This window comes from Asparagus officinalis, chromosome 7 (genome assembly GCF_001876935.1).
Source record: "Asparagus officinalis chromosome 7, Aspof.V1, whole genome shotgun sequence".
In the NCBI taxonomy this organism is placed as follows: domain Eukaryota; kingdom Viridiplantae; phylum Streptophyta; class Magnoliopsida; order Asparagales; family Asparagaceae; genus Asparagus; species Asparagus officinalis.
The window spans coordinates 83,403,658-83,417,680 of record NC_033800.1 but is presented as its reverse complement, the minus strand read 5'-3'; the positions used below and the strand labels follow the sequence as shown (position 1 = coordinate 83,417,680).

The window sequence follows — 14,023 nt, the reverse complement described above, 5'->3', positions numbered from 1 at the left end:
GGCTCCGCCACTGTTTATGTTAGTGCTTGGCTCTTAGATACCACATCATTTGCCATGTTTTGAAGATTGCTTTGCGCTCAATCAGTTAATTGGAATTGATCAGTAGAACATTATATTGCTGCAATTTGATTGACTATTTCAACTACTTCAGGCTGATATAGACAACAATGGTACCATCGACTATGGAGAATTTATTGCTGCCACAGTACACCTTAACAAACTTGAACGTGAAGAACACTTGGTGGCAGCATTTTCCTATTTTGACAAGGATGGGAGCGGCTATATTACGGTTGATGAGCTTCAACAAGCTTGTAAAGAACACAACATGACCGATGTTCTTCTTGAAGATATCATCAAAGAAGTTGATCAGGATAATGTAAGTAACATTTCCATTTAGTAATGAATTAATGTCATCTTTAGTTCTTTTACTGCCTATCTTCTTGCTAATAAAGTATGTTCTTTTGGATTTCAAGAAACAAAAGCTTTCATCTGGTAGAGATACAAGCACATACTTTATACACTCAAAAAAGAGAATTGCATCTCATATACTCATAGAGGGCTTTAGATTATCAAATTTTGTTGTAGGTTTTTTTAGTAAGAAGAATTCAACTAATTATTATTGTTTACTCGTATGAAATAAAGGAAGAACAGATTTTAGTTTATTGCTAATCTTATCTTAGTATTTAAAAGAAAAATATGCACATCTGGGAATGTTTCTGCTGGGGAAATATGAAGCTCTTCTATTCTAGGAGTTAAATGAGTCTGTAAACCAAGCATAATTATATACCAATATCTAAATCTCTTATTTAGAGATTATCTACCCCGGATCTTGTCAAGATTGGTGGCTGTGTTTTTGTCAACAAAGACAGCTGTAGGCGTCAAAAAATGCTGAAAGATATCCAAATACAGCTTAAGAGGAGATCATCCAAAGAGCAAAAGAACACAAGGAAACAGTGTAGACTGTCTCGCCGTGCGAGACAGTGTTTACTGTCTCGCACGCGAGACAGTGTTGACTGTCTCGCACGCGAGACGGTGTTTACTGTCTCGCACGCGAGACGGTGTTTACTGTCTCGCACGCGAGACGGTGTTTACTGTCTCGCACGCGAGACAGTTTTCAAAGGCTCAGAAACAGTTTTATAAACCGCAGACACGTGGACATTAACTGTCAAAGAACATGGGGAACGTTGTGGGCGAGAATCACGTGGATAACTGTCAAAATAACGAAGTTTGAAAACGTGGGAAGGCAGTTACAAGAAAACTATCTGGCAGTTAAAGATTTCTGAGACAGTATTTACTGTCTCGGAACCCGAAACAGTCTTTGCTGTCTCGGCCGCCGAGACAGCAAATATTGTCTCGGGAATAGTTATTTGTTCAGGGGTTATAAATACCCCCTGAGATCGATTTTTGAGAAGGGGCTGATCAGAGAGCATTGGCTGAGCATTTTGAGAGCAGACAGAGCAGAGTTCTTGAGCTTCTGGCAATTCCTTGAGATTCGAACTTTGACTTGATCTTAAGAAGAGTGATCATCTTACTTTGATAAGATATTCACTTCAAATTCTCACTTCGATAAACGAAGGAAGAATCATTAAACCCCTCACGATTCAATCAGAATCTGTGATTCGGTGGCCCACGAGTCAAAGCCGGCACACTGCAAAAGATCCGCACGCAAGAGCGATTCCAAACAACGATCCTGTGTTTTGTTTCTAAAAAGTTATAATTTTCCTTTTGTTTGTTAAAAGAAGTCTTATAAAAATGTTATTTGTTTGGAATTTTTGTAATCGATCGCGAAGATATAATGAATTCGCACAACGAGAACCAACTTTTGAGCAAACAATTGAATCCATGGTCGAATACGAATTCGACCAAACCAAGTTTGAGGAATATCTCTCATCATCCTCTTCAAGATCTTCATTGTCTCGCAAGTACAAGAGGATCTCACAATTGAGGAAGACCTACATGCCAAATAAGGCACAAAATGAAGATTCTCGCCTGATTGTTGCTGAGGATTTTACTCGCAACATCTCTGCTCGCGATGGCTCTTATCTAGTTAAAGAGTCATCGAATCAAAGCCCACCGGCACTGACGAAGAGGGCTCGTCAGAGACAACGTCAGCGCCGCGCTCGCCAAATAGCTAAAGCCTTGGAACAAACCGACGGGGTTCGTTATCACGCGGACCTAGAGTCGATGAGGCATCGAGTGGTTCAGTTGTCTCGACAACCAATCACTCATATCTCTGCTAAATTAACGATGGATGAATGGACTTTTGTCAAAAGGGCTCGCTCGACCCTCAAAGAATGTATACAAAAGCGTCATGCAAACGCTGCTCATGCTCGTGTTCTCTTACAACAAAGACGAGAAAAAAACAAGGAAACGGTGGCCAAAGAACCGCCAAAACTCTACAAAGTTTGGATTCCAAAGTCTGGAGTTGTGCAAAATCAGCATTCGGAGCCCGTTAAGACTCCGCACCCACAAGGGGGTGGTTCTAAACGTGTGACTCCCGACATAACCTTGGATCGCTCAAAGACAATAATAAGTTGTCCTGAGAATGCCAACAAGGTTTTACATCCTCAGAAGAAGACATGTTCGTCAAAAGACATCGTTATACCTGGGAGGTCATACTAACAGACGATAGGATTCTCCAGTAATCATACTGATGAGTCATATTATCAGCTGGGGTTGTGAACAAAACTCGAAAGAGGATTGTCCGAGAAATGAGCTCTCATTATTTCTGTATGCGAGAGGATTGTCCGAGAAATGAGCTCTCATTATTTCTGTATGCGACTCATTAGAGCAGTACCGTCGGAATATGACTACTCCAAACGAGAAGCCATCCCGCGAAGAGTCTTAGTGTTCCAGAGGCTTTTCACCGAAATATCGAAGCCTAAGCCGGGATATTTCCACAAGAGAAGATCAACTGTCCAAGATGACGAATTCCCTGAAATCACCATCAACATGGCTGATAAAGAAAAATCTAAGCGGTATTCAAGTGAATCAAATCCCGAGTTTTCCCCAGGAGGAAAAGTCAATTCAAGAATTGCCCAACGGATGTCTCGACTCCAGTTAAGAGCCATCAGACATAGGGACTACAAGAGAATGCATGAAGGAAAGTCATCAGAGGACGAGCTCTCGGACACTTGTTTTGCGATCGCTTCGGATGATACAGTATCTAGCACAGGGCAAACCAGAGAAGTACTCACAATCACCTCTGATCAGTTCGCTCAAATACTTCAAGAAGCTCTAGCCAAACAACGTGAAGAAATTAGAGCTGAGATGAAGACAGAGATGGAATTAGCTATCCAACAAATGAGAGAATTGCTAGCTCAACGGCCTCAACCCCTGAGTCCAGTCAAAGAACTGAATCCAGCAAGTTATTATGGCTGATACACCTCCCAATGACAATAACACTGGGGGTGGTTCAACGGATCCTCCCAATAACAATATTGGGGGTGGAGCAATTTCACCTCTTAATAACACTGGGGGTGGCCCAATTATTTTTGCTCAACATCACTCAGAGAGAGATGAAGATGAGGACAAGAAAATGCAAGACCTTGAAAACAAAGTCAATGCTTTGATGTCCGCTCAGGAAGTAAAGAAGACGGGTATTCCATGTCCCTATCCAAGAGAATGGGATTCAATACCGTACCCGGCAAAGTTCAATCTGATTAACTTCACACCATTTGATGGGAAAAGCTCGTCTACTCAGCACTTGATTTATTTCAAGTCTCATTTGGGCATGATCTCTGGAAATGAGGCTTTAATGGTCCGGTCATTCGTTGGTACCCTTCGTGGGCCCGCCTTCGATTGGTACCGACGTCTCAAGCCAGGGAGCATCAATTGTTGGGATGATATGGAAAGTTTGTTCCTCAGCAATTTCTTCGATGATGACACTGAAGTGTCAATCGGAACCCTTTTAGATGAGAAGCAAAAAGACGGAGAGTCAGTCGACAATTTTGTCAAGTGCTTCCGTAACATGGCAATGAATTGCAGAGATCCTGTTACAGAGGAATTCATCCTACAAACATGCCATAATAATCTCTCCATCGATGTCCTGGAAGCCCTGGGGATCGTACCATCCAAAACTTGGAAGGATTTGAAAATACGCGGTGAACAAGCTGAACACTTTCTTAAAAGAAAGAAAGCTGAGAGAAACCGACCGACAACATCTACAATCACTGAGAACGCGACTCTCGATACGAAGTTTCAAAAGGAGTATTCTTTCGAAAACGATGAAGCTCCAGCCATATTAAAATACCTCCTCGCCAATGACAAAATCGAACTACCACCTATTAAAGATCAGGAGGAAGCTAAGAGGATTACGGATCCAAACTACTGTGCGTACCACAGAAGGGTTCTTCATCCCACCGAGATTTGTTTTGGACTCAAAAACAAAATCCAAGCCTTAATTGACTCCGGTGTCATAATGGCAAAACAAGCCAAATAAAGAAGACTCTAACTCCATTGGGTGCACGAATATAAACTATTTCCCCTAACTCCAAAAAGTATACGAGTATAAACTGCTTGCTTCTCCCTTTCCTCCGACAGGTATACGAGGTTAAACTACTTCCCTTATTTTTAATAACGGGAAGTTCCTAGAGAATATTACTCCTAATATTCTTAAGGATAACCCAACAATGTGGCCGAATATAATTGGATTTAGATTCGCCAAAGAGCTGGGGGTGGAATACCTCAATTCATTCCAATGGAAAGTTCCTGGAGAATACTACACATGGTATTTTTAAGGATAACCCAAAACCGATTAATTATTCAAGGTGAAAACTAATCATCAGAATAATTTATTCTTAATCATGATTAAGAACCTCCCGCTATGGCTATTTAATCATTTCCAAGATGATTAAAACTTTTCTACAGTGACTTTCGAAACACTCTTTCGTTGAGATGAGATTCAATGACTTCATCGGTCAATCTTCCCTTACGAAACTCCCACAGAGTAATTGTGGAGCGCTTAATGACTTACGGGCCTCCACCACAAAATCCCTCACTGATCAAATCAATTGACGGTGGGTCCACCAAAATTCTTCACGGTTGAATCCATTCAAACCCCCACTGTGCCTAAGCCTTTAACACTCCCACTGTTGAAGTCCTGACACGACATCCAAAATTTTAATCAGATGATCCATAGCGATTATCAAACCCCTTTGTGTTAAGTCCTTATCGCTTGACACCAAAAACTCCCACCAGGTGTTGTGTACAAGTTAACATTCCCATCGTTATTTGTACCTCGCTCCCACTTCTTATTTGGTCAAACCTTCCTACAGTTAGGACCAAAACCAAAATCTCCTCTCGATTCCTTCCATGAACGAGATGTCCACAAATTGAACGATCAAACCTTTAAACAGTTAGGATCGTCTTAAATCTCCATTTGGTCAAACCTTTAAACAGTTAGGACCAAAGCCAAAATTTCCTCTCGATTCCTTCCCTGAACGAGAGGTCCACGGTCAAACCTTTAAACAGTTAGGATCGTATCAAACTCATATTTGGTTAAACCTTTAAACAGTTAGGACCAAAGCCAAAATCCCCTCTCGATTCCTTCCATGAACGAGAGGTCCACAAATTGAACGATCAAACATTTAAACAGTTAGGATCGTCTCAAGTCCCCATTTGGTCAAACCTTTAAACAGTTAGGACCAAAGCTAAAATCCCCTCTCGATTCCTTCCATGAACGAGAGGTCCACAAATTGAACGATCAAACCTTTAAACAGTTAGGATCGTCTTAAATCCCCATTTGGTCAAACCTTTAAACAGTTAGGGCCAAAGCCAAAATTTCCTCTCGATTCCTTCCCTGAACGAGAGGTCCACGGTCAAACCTTTAAAGTTAGGGGATCGTATCAAACTCATATTTGGTTAAACCTTTAAACAGTTAGGACCAAAGCCAAAATCCCCTCTCGATTCCTTCCATGAACGAGAGGTCCACAAATTGAATGATCAAACCTTTAAACAGTTAGGATCGCCTCAAAACTCCTACTTGGTCAAACCTTACTACAGTTAAGACCACAACCAAAATCTCCTTTCGATTCATTTCATGAACGAGAGATCTACTTTTGAATTGAATAATCAAACCTTATGACAGTCAGGATTATTCAAACCAGTCCAGATTCTCTAAGTGGAGATCCCACTTTGAGTTTCATTTGCACCAGGAGATAGAATATAAAATTCTTCCTCTCCGATTCTAGGTTTATCTCTACCAACAAAAAAGAGACAATGAGATAGAATATAAAATTCTTCCTCTCCGATTTCGGGTTCATCTCTACCAACAAACAAGAGACCAGGAGATAGAATATAAAATTCTTCCTCTCCGATTTTGGGTTTATCTCTACCAACAAAAAAGAGACCAGGAGATAGAATATAAAATTCTTCCTCTCCGATTCTAGGTTTATCTCTACCAACAAGGAGATAGAATATAAAATTCTTCCTCTCCGATTTTGGGTTTATCTCTACCAACAAAAAAGAGACCAGGAGATAGAATATAAAATTCTTCTTCTCCATCATCGGGTTCACCTCTACCAACAAAAAAGAGACCAGAATACTCCAATAGGTATACGAGTCTAAACTATTTCCCTAATCTTAACAGGAAGTTTCTGGAGAATATCACTCAGAATATTCTTAAGAATAACCTGAATACTTCAATAGGTACACGAGTTTAAACTGTTCCCCTACCCCCAACAGGAAGTTTCTGGAAAATATCACTTAGAATATTCTTAAGAATAACCTGAATATCTCTAAACAAGTACAAATTCCAGCTTCGATTCAAGATCTCGACAACGGTCAAGCGATAAACGTAGTACCGGAAGAATCTTAACTATTCTACAAAGCACTGGATAGATTGAGAGATAAAGAGATCAAGAGTTGAACTCATTTGCGAGCCCCTCTCCACGATCCACTCAACCAAGTATTGAAAGGACTGTGAGTCACGCCTGTCTTATCCAAAGTGTCCCAGACTCCTCTATAAAAGAATAAGTCTGGAACACTTTGAAGGGGGTATCTGTAGGCGTCAAAAAATACTGAAAGATATCCAAATACAGCTCAAGAGGAGATCATCCAAAGAGCAAAAGAACACAAGGAAACAGTGTAGACTGTCTCGGCACGCGAGACAATGTTTACTGTCTCGCCGTGCGAGACAGTGTTACAGTCTTTGCTGTCTCGGCCGCCGAGACATCAAATACTGTCTCGGGAATAGTTATTTGTTCAGGGGTTATAAATACCCCCTGAGATCGATTTTTGAGAAGGGGCTGATCAGAGAGCATTGGCTGAGCATTTTGAGAGCAGACAGAGCAGAGTTCTTGAGCTTCTGGCAATTCCTTGAGATTCGAGCTTTGACTTGATCTTAAGAAGAGTGATCATCTTACTTTGATAAGATATTCACTTCAAATTCTCACTTCGATAAACGAAGGAAGAATCATTAAACCCCTCACGATTCAATCAGAATCTGTGATTCGGTGGTCCACGAGTCAAAGCGCTCCCGGCACAGGCAAAGATCCCACGCAAGCAGCGATCCAAACAACGATCCTGTGTTTGTTTCTAAAAAGTTATAATTTTCCTTTTGTTGTGTAAAAGAAGTCTTATAAAAATGTTATTTCTTTTGAATTTTTCGTAATCGACCGAAGATATAATGAATTCCACAACGAGACCAACTTTTGACGCAAACAACAGCCACCGAAAACAGGGGAGCAATGGTCAAAAAAGCAAGGGAATAAAAGGAAGGGGGATGATTGACAGGCCACAATTTGTGGCATGATTTGTGCGCATTGAGGCTATAAAAACCTCATGCTCTCCCTTTAATTTGCATCCTCATCTGCTGAGTGTATTCAATCCTTCTGAGTATTTTTAAGAAGAGTGACAAAATTAGAGAGTGATTTTGTGAGAAATAATTCTAGAGATATTTTTTCTTGTGAGTTGTGTGTAAAAACACTTGTAAATTTTCTCCCCTTAATGAAAGATCAGCAGCAGCTCGTGGACATAGGCAATTTTGTGTCGAACCACGTTAAATTTGTGTGCGTTGTTATTCCCTTTTATTATTTCGCTTTCCTGCTAATCTGATGATAGGGAAATCTTGTACCATACAATTTTTTTCCCCAACAACTGGTATCAGAGCTCTGGTTGTGACGTCTATCAATTTTCTATGAGATTATTATTCACATGAATAGTGAATTTTGTGAATAGTGAAATTTTATCGGCAATACTGGTTTGTCGACAGTAATGTTCTAATACACTGTGGTTCGCAGAAATAGTCAGAAATGATCCAGAGGGTGCTAGATTCGAGTGGGAGCGATGGCTGCAGACGAAGAGAATGTGAAAATTGAGAAGTTCGATGGTGCAGACTTCAGCTTTTGGAAGATGCAGATCGAAGATTATCTGTACCAGAAGAAGCTGTATCAATCTCTCTTAGGAAATAAGCCTGATGACATGAAGGATGAAGAGTGGGCTTTTCTCGACAGATAAGCCATTGGAGTTATCCGATTGACGTTATCCCGTAACGTTGCTTTCAACATAGCAAAGGAAAAGACCATGGCGGGTCTTATGGTGTCTCTCTGTAGCATGTATGAGAAGCCCTCTGCCTCAAACAAATTTCACTTGATAAGACGGTTGTTCAATTTGCGTATGACAGAAGGCGCATCGGTAGCTCAAAATCTCAATAAACTCAATACGGTCACAATCCAGTTGAGTTCAGTTGAAATTAAGTTTAATGAAGAAATACGAGCATTGATATTTTTTCCTTCTCTAGCAGAAAGTTGGAATGCTACTATCACAGTTGTGAGTAGCTCGTCGAGAAGCATTAAGTTGAAATTTGATGATGTTCGTGATTTGGTTGTTAGTGAAGAAATTCGACGGAGAGAATCGGGTGAAGCATCAACCTCCTTAGCCTTACACACTGAGTCTAAGGGGAGAACTTTAGAAAGAAGTTTAAATCACGGCAGACCAAAATCTAGATGGAGCAAATCTAGATCGGGAAAGAAAGATTTTAACTGCCATAATTGTGGTAAGAAAGGTCATTTTAAGAGGGAGTGTCGGACACCGAAGAAAAATACCGGCGCACAGGAGCCTACCAACGTGACCAAGGAGGTGATGATATGATTCTAAGCGTCAACAGACCGATTAAATCATGGATTCTTGATTCAGGGGCATCCTTCCATGCCACCCCATGCCGAGAAATCATGAGAACTATATCAGCGGTGATTTCGGAAAGGTACATCTAGTAGATGATGAAACCTTGAAGATCGTTGGCAAGGTAGACATCCGATTAAAATTGCCAAATCAGACCATATGGAACCTGTAAGGAGTGAGGCATGTTCTTGGCTTTAAAAGGATTTTGATCTCTGTGGGACAGCTTGATGGAGAGGGTTACTGTACAACCTTCTCAGGTCATGAATAGAAGATTATCAAAGGAGCACCCGTCATTGCTCGAGGTAAGAAAACTGGTACTTTCTATGTAACTTCTAACTTAGAGAATATTATTGCAGTAACTGATAAAAAATCAAACATATTGCACTAAAGGCTTGGCCATATGAGCGAGCAAGGGATGAAAACACTTCTGGCAAAAGGGAAGCTGTCAGATATGAAGAATGTAGATGTCGGCCTATGCGAGGATTATATCTTTGACAAACAGAAGAAAGTCAGTTTTGCAAAGATTGGCAAGACACCCAAGGCAGAAAAGTTAGAGTTCATACCGACATATGAGGGTCATCTCCAGTTCCATCTCTTGTAGGCTCACTATACTATGTCACCTTCATTGATGATTCTACAAGGAATGTATGAGTCTATTTTCTGAAGAAGAAATCAGAAGTCTTTGATACCTTCAGAAAATAGAAGGTCATGGTGAAAAATGAATCTAGTTTGAAGATAAAACGGTTGAGGTCAGACAATGGAGGAGAGTACAAAGACAGTAGATTCAAAGAATTTTACGCAAACAACAGGATCAAGATGGAGAAAACAGTTCCCATGACACCGCAGCAGAATGATGTAGCTGAGTGCATGAACAAAATTTTAAATGAACATGCCAATAGCGCAGCTCATCTAATCAACCGTGGGCCCTCAGTTCCCTTAGACGGTAGAATACCGGAAGAAGCTTGGAGCAAAAAAGAGGTAAATCTTTCGCATTTAAGAATTTTTGGTTGTATCTCTTATGTACACATAGATTTTGCTGAAAGAAATAAACTTGATGCCAAATCTAACAAATGTGTTTTTGTTGGTTATGGTGGTGATGAGTTTGGTTACCGGTTTTGGGATTATAAAAATCGAAAGATCATCAGAAGCAGAGATGTCATATTCAATAAGAATGTGATATACAAAGACAGATCAACTGTAAAATCAAGTAGCTTCAGTACAAAAGCTAAAATAAAGGAATTTACTGAATTTGAGGAGATTTCTGAAAATAATGTTCCTGAAGTAGTTCAAGAAGAACCAAGCACGTCAGAAGTGAGACGCTCCTCCAGAATTCCTAAGCCAATCCAGCGTTATTCGCCTTCTTTGCACTACTTGTTGCTGAGTGACAGTGGTGAACCAGAGTGTTATGATGAAGCAATGTAGGTGGAGGATTCAGTCAAGTGGGAGTCTGCTATGCAAAATGAGATGGACTCGTTTATGTCAAATCAGACGTGGGACTTAACTGAATTACTACCAGGTAAGAAAGCTCTTCATAACAAGTGGATTTACAGGATCAAATAAGAGCATGATGGGAACAAGCGCTACAAGGCAAGATTGGTTGTCAAAGGCTTTCAGCAAAAAGAAGGTATTGACTACAATGAAATTTTCTCTCCGGTCGTGAAATTGACTACAATCAGACTGATGTTGAAAATTGTAGTTGTTGAGAATTTACATCTTGAGCAGTTAGATATAAAAACAGCTTTCCTTCATGGTGATTTCGAGGAGGAGATCTATATGAAGCAACCAAAAGGCTTCATAAAGGCAGACAAGAAAAATCTAGTATGTCGTTTGAAGAAGAGCTTGTATGGATTAAAACAAGGTCTCAGGCAGTGGTACAAGAAGTTTGACAGTTTTATGGACAACAACGGTTTCACTAGATGCCAAGCAGATCATTGTTGCTATCTCAAGAGGTTTGACAATAGCTTCATTATTTTATTATTATATGTTGATAATGTGCTCGTTGCAGGTTCAGATCTGTAAGAGATTATAAATTTAAAGCAAAAATTATCAAAGCAGTTCGCAATGAAAGATCTTGGCGCGGCAAAGCAGATTCTTAGAATGAGGATCGAAAGAGACACGAGGTCTGGGACTTTTGATGTTATCACAGGCTAAGTACATCAACAAAGTACTCTCCAAATTTAATATGCAAGATGCTAAACCAGTGAGTACACCTTTAGGTGCTCATTTCAGGCTTTCCAAAGAGCAGTCCACACATGGCGAAGGTCTCGTACGCCTCAGCAATTGGAAGTGTAATGTATGTCATGGTTTGTACAAGACTAGATATTGCTCAAGCAGTGGGAGTTGTTAGCAGATACATGAATAATCCGAGCAAGGTACACTGGGAAGCAGTCAACTGGATCCTCATATATCTATGGGGCACCACAGGTAAAGCACTTTGTTTCAAAGATGGAGATATAATACTAATAGGTTATGTGGATATTAATTTAGTAGGAAATATTGATATCAAAAGGAGCATTGTAGGGTATGTCTATACTCTAGGAGGTACTGCAGTGAGTTGGGTTTCTCAACCCCAGAAGATAGTTGTTCTCTCCACAACTGAAGCAAAATATGTTGTTACAGAAGCCAACAATGAAATGGTTTAGCTTCAAAGTTTCTTGGATGAATTAGGCAAGAAACAAGAAGACAATATCTTATACTGCGACAGTCAAAGTGCTATTCATCTAGCGAAGAATCCGTCTTTTCATTCCAGAACAAAGCACATACAGGTGCAATATCATTTTATCTGATCACTTCTGGAAGATGGATTTTTAAAACTTGAAAAGATCAATGGAGCTCAAAATTTGGTAGACATGCTGACAAAGACGGTGACTGCTGACAAACTAAAACTGTGTTCAGCTTCAGTTGCCCTGCAATAGTATCAAGATCAGGGAAGAGTTGCTGCATAGATCGAGATGTGAAGACAGATTAAAAACAGTCTTCAAGTGTGAGATTGTGAAGATTGGTGGTTGTTTTTTTGTCAACAAAGACAGCCACCGAAAAGCAGGGGAGCAAGGGTCAAAAAAGGAAGGAAAAAAATAAGGGGGATGATTGACAGGCCACAATTTGTGGCCTAATTTGTGCGCATGGAGACTATAAAACCCCTCTGCTCTCCCTTTAATTTGCATCCTCATCTGCTGAGTGTATTCAATCATTCTGAGTGTTTTTGAGAAGAGGCAAAATCAGAGAGGTTTGTGAGAAAAAATTCTAGAGATATTTTTTCTTGTGAGTTGTGTCTAAAAACACTTGTAAATTCTCTCCTTTGTGAAAGATCAGCAGCAGCCCGTGGACGTAGGCAATGTTGTGCCTAACCATGTTAAATTTGTGTGCGTTGTTATTTCGCTTTATTCTTTTGCTTTCTTGCTAATCTGGTGATAGGAAAATCTTGTACCGTACAAAATTTCCCCCCAACAAATCTACAAAGGATTGTCACACATTTGTTCTTCATCTTCGAACAACGGTCAGAGAACGGCTACACTGTTGATACGATGAGAAGTCTCCACGTATCGCCTCACAACTACAGTGTAAATCACAAAATTGAAGGAGGTAGAAGATGACGGCTATAGTATTTTCTCTCATAGTTTTATGTATCTCTGCATATGTATTTATAGGAAAGAGGGACTTTCAAACCCTAATACAAATAGGTTTATTAACCCGGTTCTAATAGAGCCAGTTTTCACCTCTTGACCCGCTCCTCAATTCTGAAAAGTTCAGAAATGTCACTTAGCCCCCAAAACTTTTGCATTCTTCTAAATATATTTTCAGATAATCCGATTACTGTCATATGTGTAGGGGGTTATCTGAAAAAAAAATTATGGTCAAGTGATATTTTTAAACTTTTTTAACAGGCTGTCTCAGTATGCGGTTCAAACTTCTTGGGGTTGGGGGGGGTGGTGGTAAAACATAGCTCTAAATTAGCCCAAAAGTTGAAGTTGTTAGACGGTCCCTAGTTTCTATTTGAAGTCCACAACTCTTTCAAATTCTTCCATTGTGGGACTATGCTTGCACATGAAATTCTGATAGTTTTGGCAACTAATTAAAGTGATACATAAAATCTACACGCAGAGTCACCATACATATGGAGTGAGTTTTAAGTGTCGGGTGCTAAAGATTGTTTTGGGTTTCGTTTGAATTTTCAGTTGATATTGCTTGTATATTTGCTCAGGATGGTTGCATTGACTATGGCGAGTTTGTTGCTATGATGCGCAAGGGCAATATGGGAATAGGCAGAAGAACCATGAGGAACAGTTTAAACGTGAGTATGAGAGATGCCCTGGGAGCTCAATGAGTCCTAGTAATCATGTACAGTTTTTGTTGCCGACATTTTGTGTTTTCCCCCAGTTTTGGTTTTACTCCCTTATTATTATTATTATTATTATTATTTTGGTGAGATGGTTGTTGAAAGCACACATAGTTGTAATTTATCAGCAGTTTCTTATGATCAACTTAATGACAAAGGAAATATTTGAAAGAGAAAAGTTTGGTATTTCTTAGATAATATGAATATTACAGGATCAGTAGTAGTAATTGCTAAATTCTCTTTCAACTTTTTACTCGTACTGGACGCCCTCAGCATGCTTTTGTCCGCTAGTGAGAGGTAAGTTTACATATGTTGTTTTCATTCATTTATCCATAAAAATTTTCATTCCAAACCAAACAAAAGAGTATAAATTCAAGGGTTTCTATAAAGTTGGAATTCATATTTTCATGTTAAGAACCAAACATAGAAAGATAAAAAAAATAGGAAATCAAAGAATATTATTATAACTAATATTTATCCTTAAATATTTATAGATTGGAAAGGAATTTTTTTAAAAAAACACCATTTTCTTAATCCTACTATTTATAGAAACTAGTGTGTACCCCG

At 39.6% G+C, this 14,023-nt stretch overlaps 1 protein-coding gene across 1 annotated transcript in view; it reads left to right on the top strand.

The window, feature by feature from the left end:
* LOC109847823 (calcium-dependent protein kinase 26-like) overlaps positions 1-13,627 on the top strand; it is a 20,243-nt gene extending 6,616 nt beyond the window's left edge. The window contains exons 7-8 of the mRNA XM_020417060.1: positions 152-376; positions 13,322-13,627. Coding sequence (XP_020272649.1) covers positions 152-376; positions 13,322-13,444 — 348 coding nt within the window. The 3' untranslated portion in view covers positions 13,445-13,627. The remainder of the gene's footprint in view (positions 1-151; positions 377-13,321) is intronic.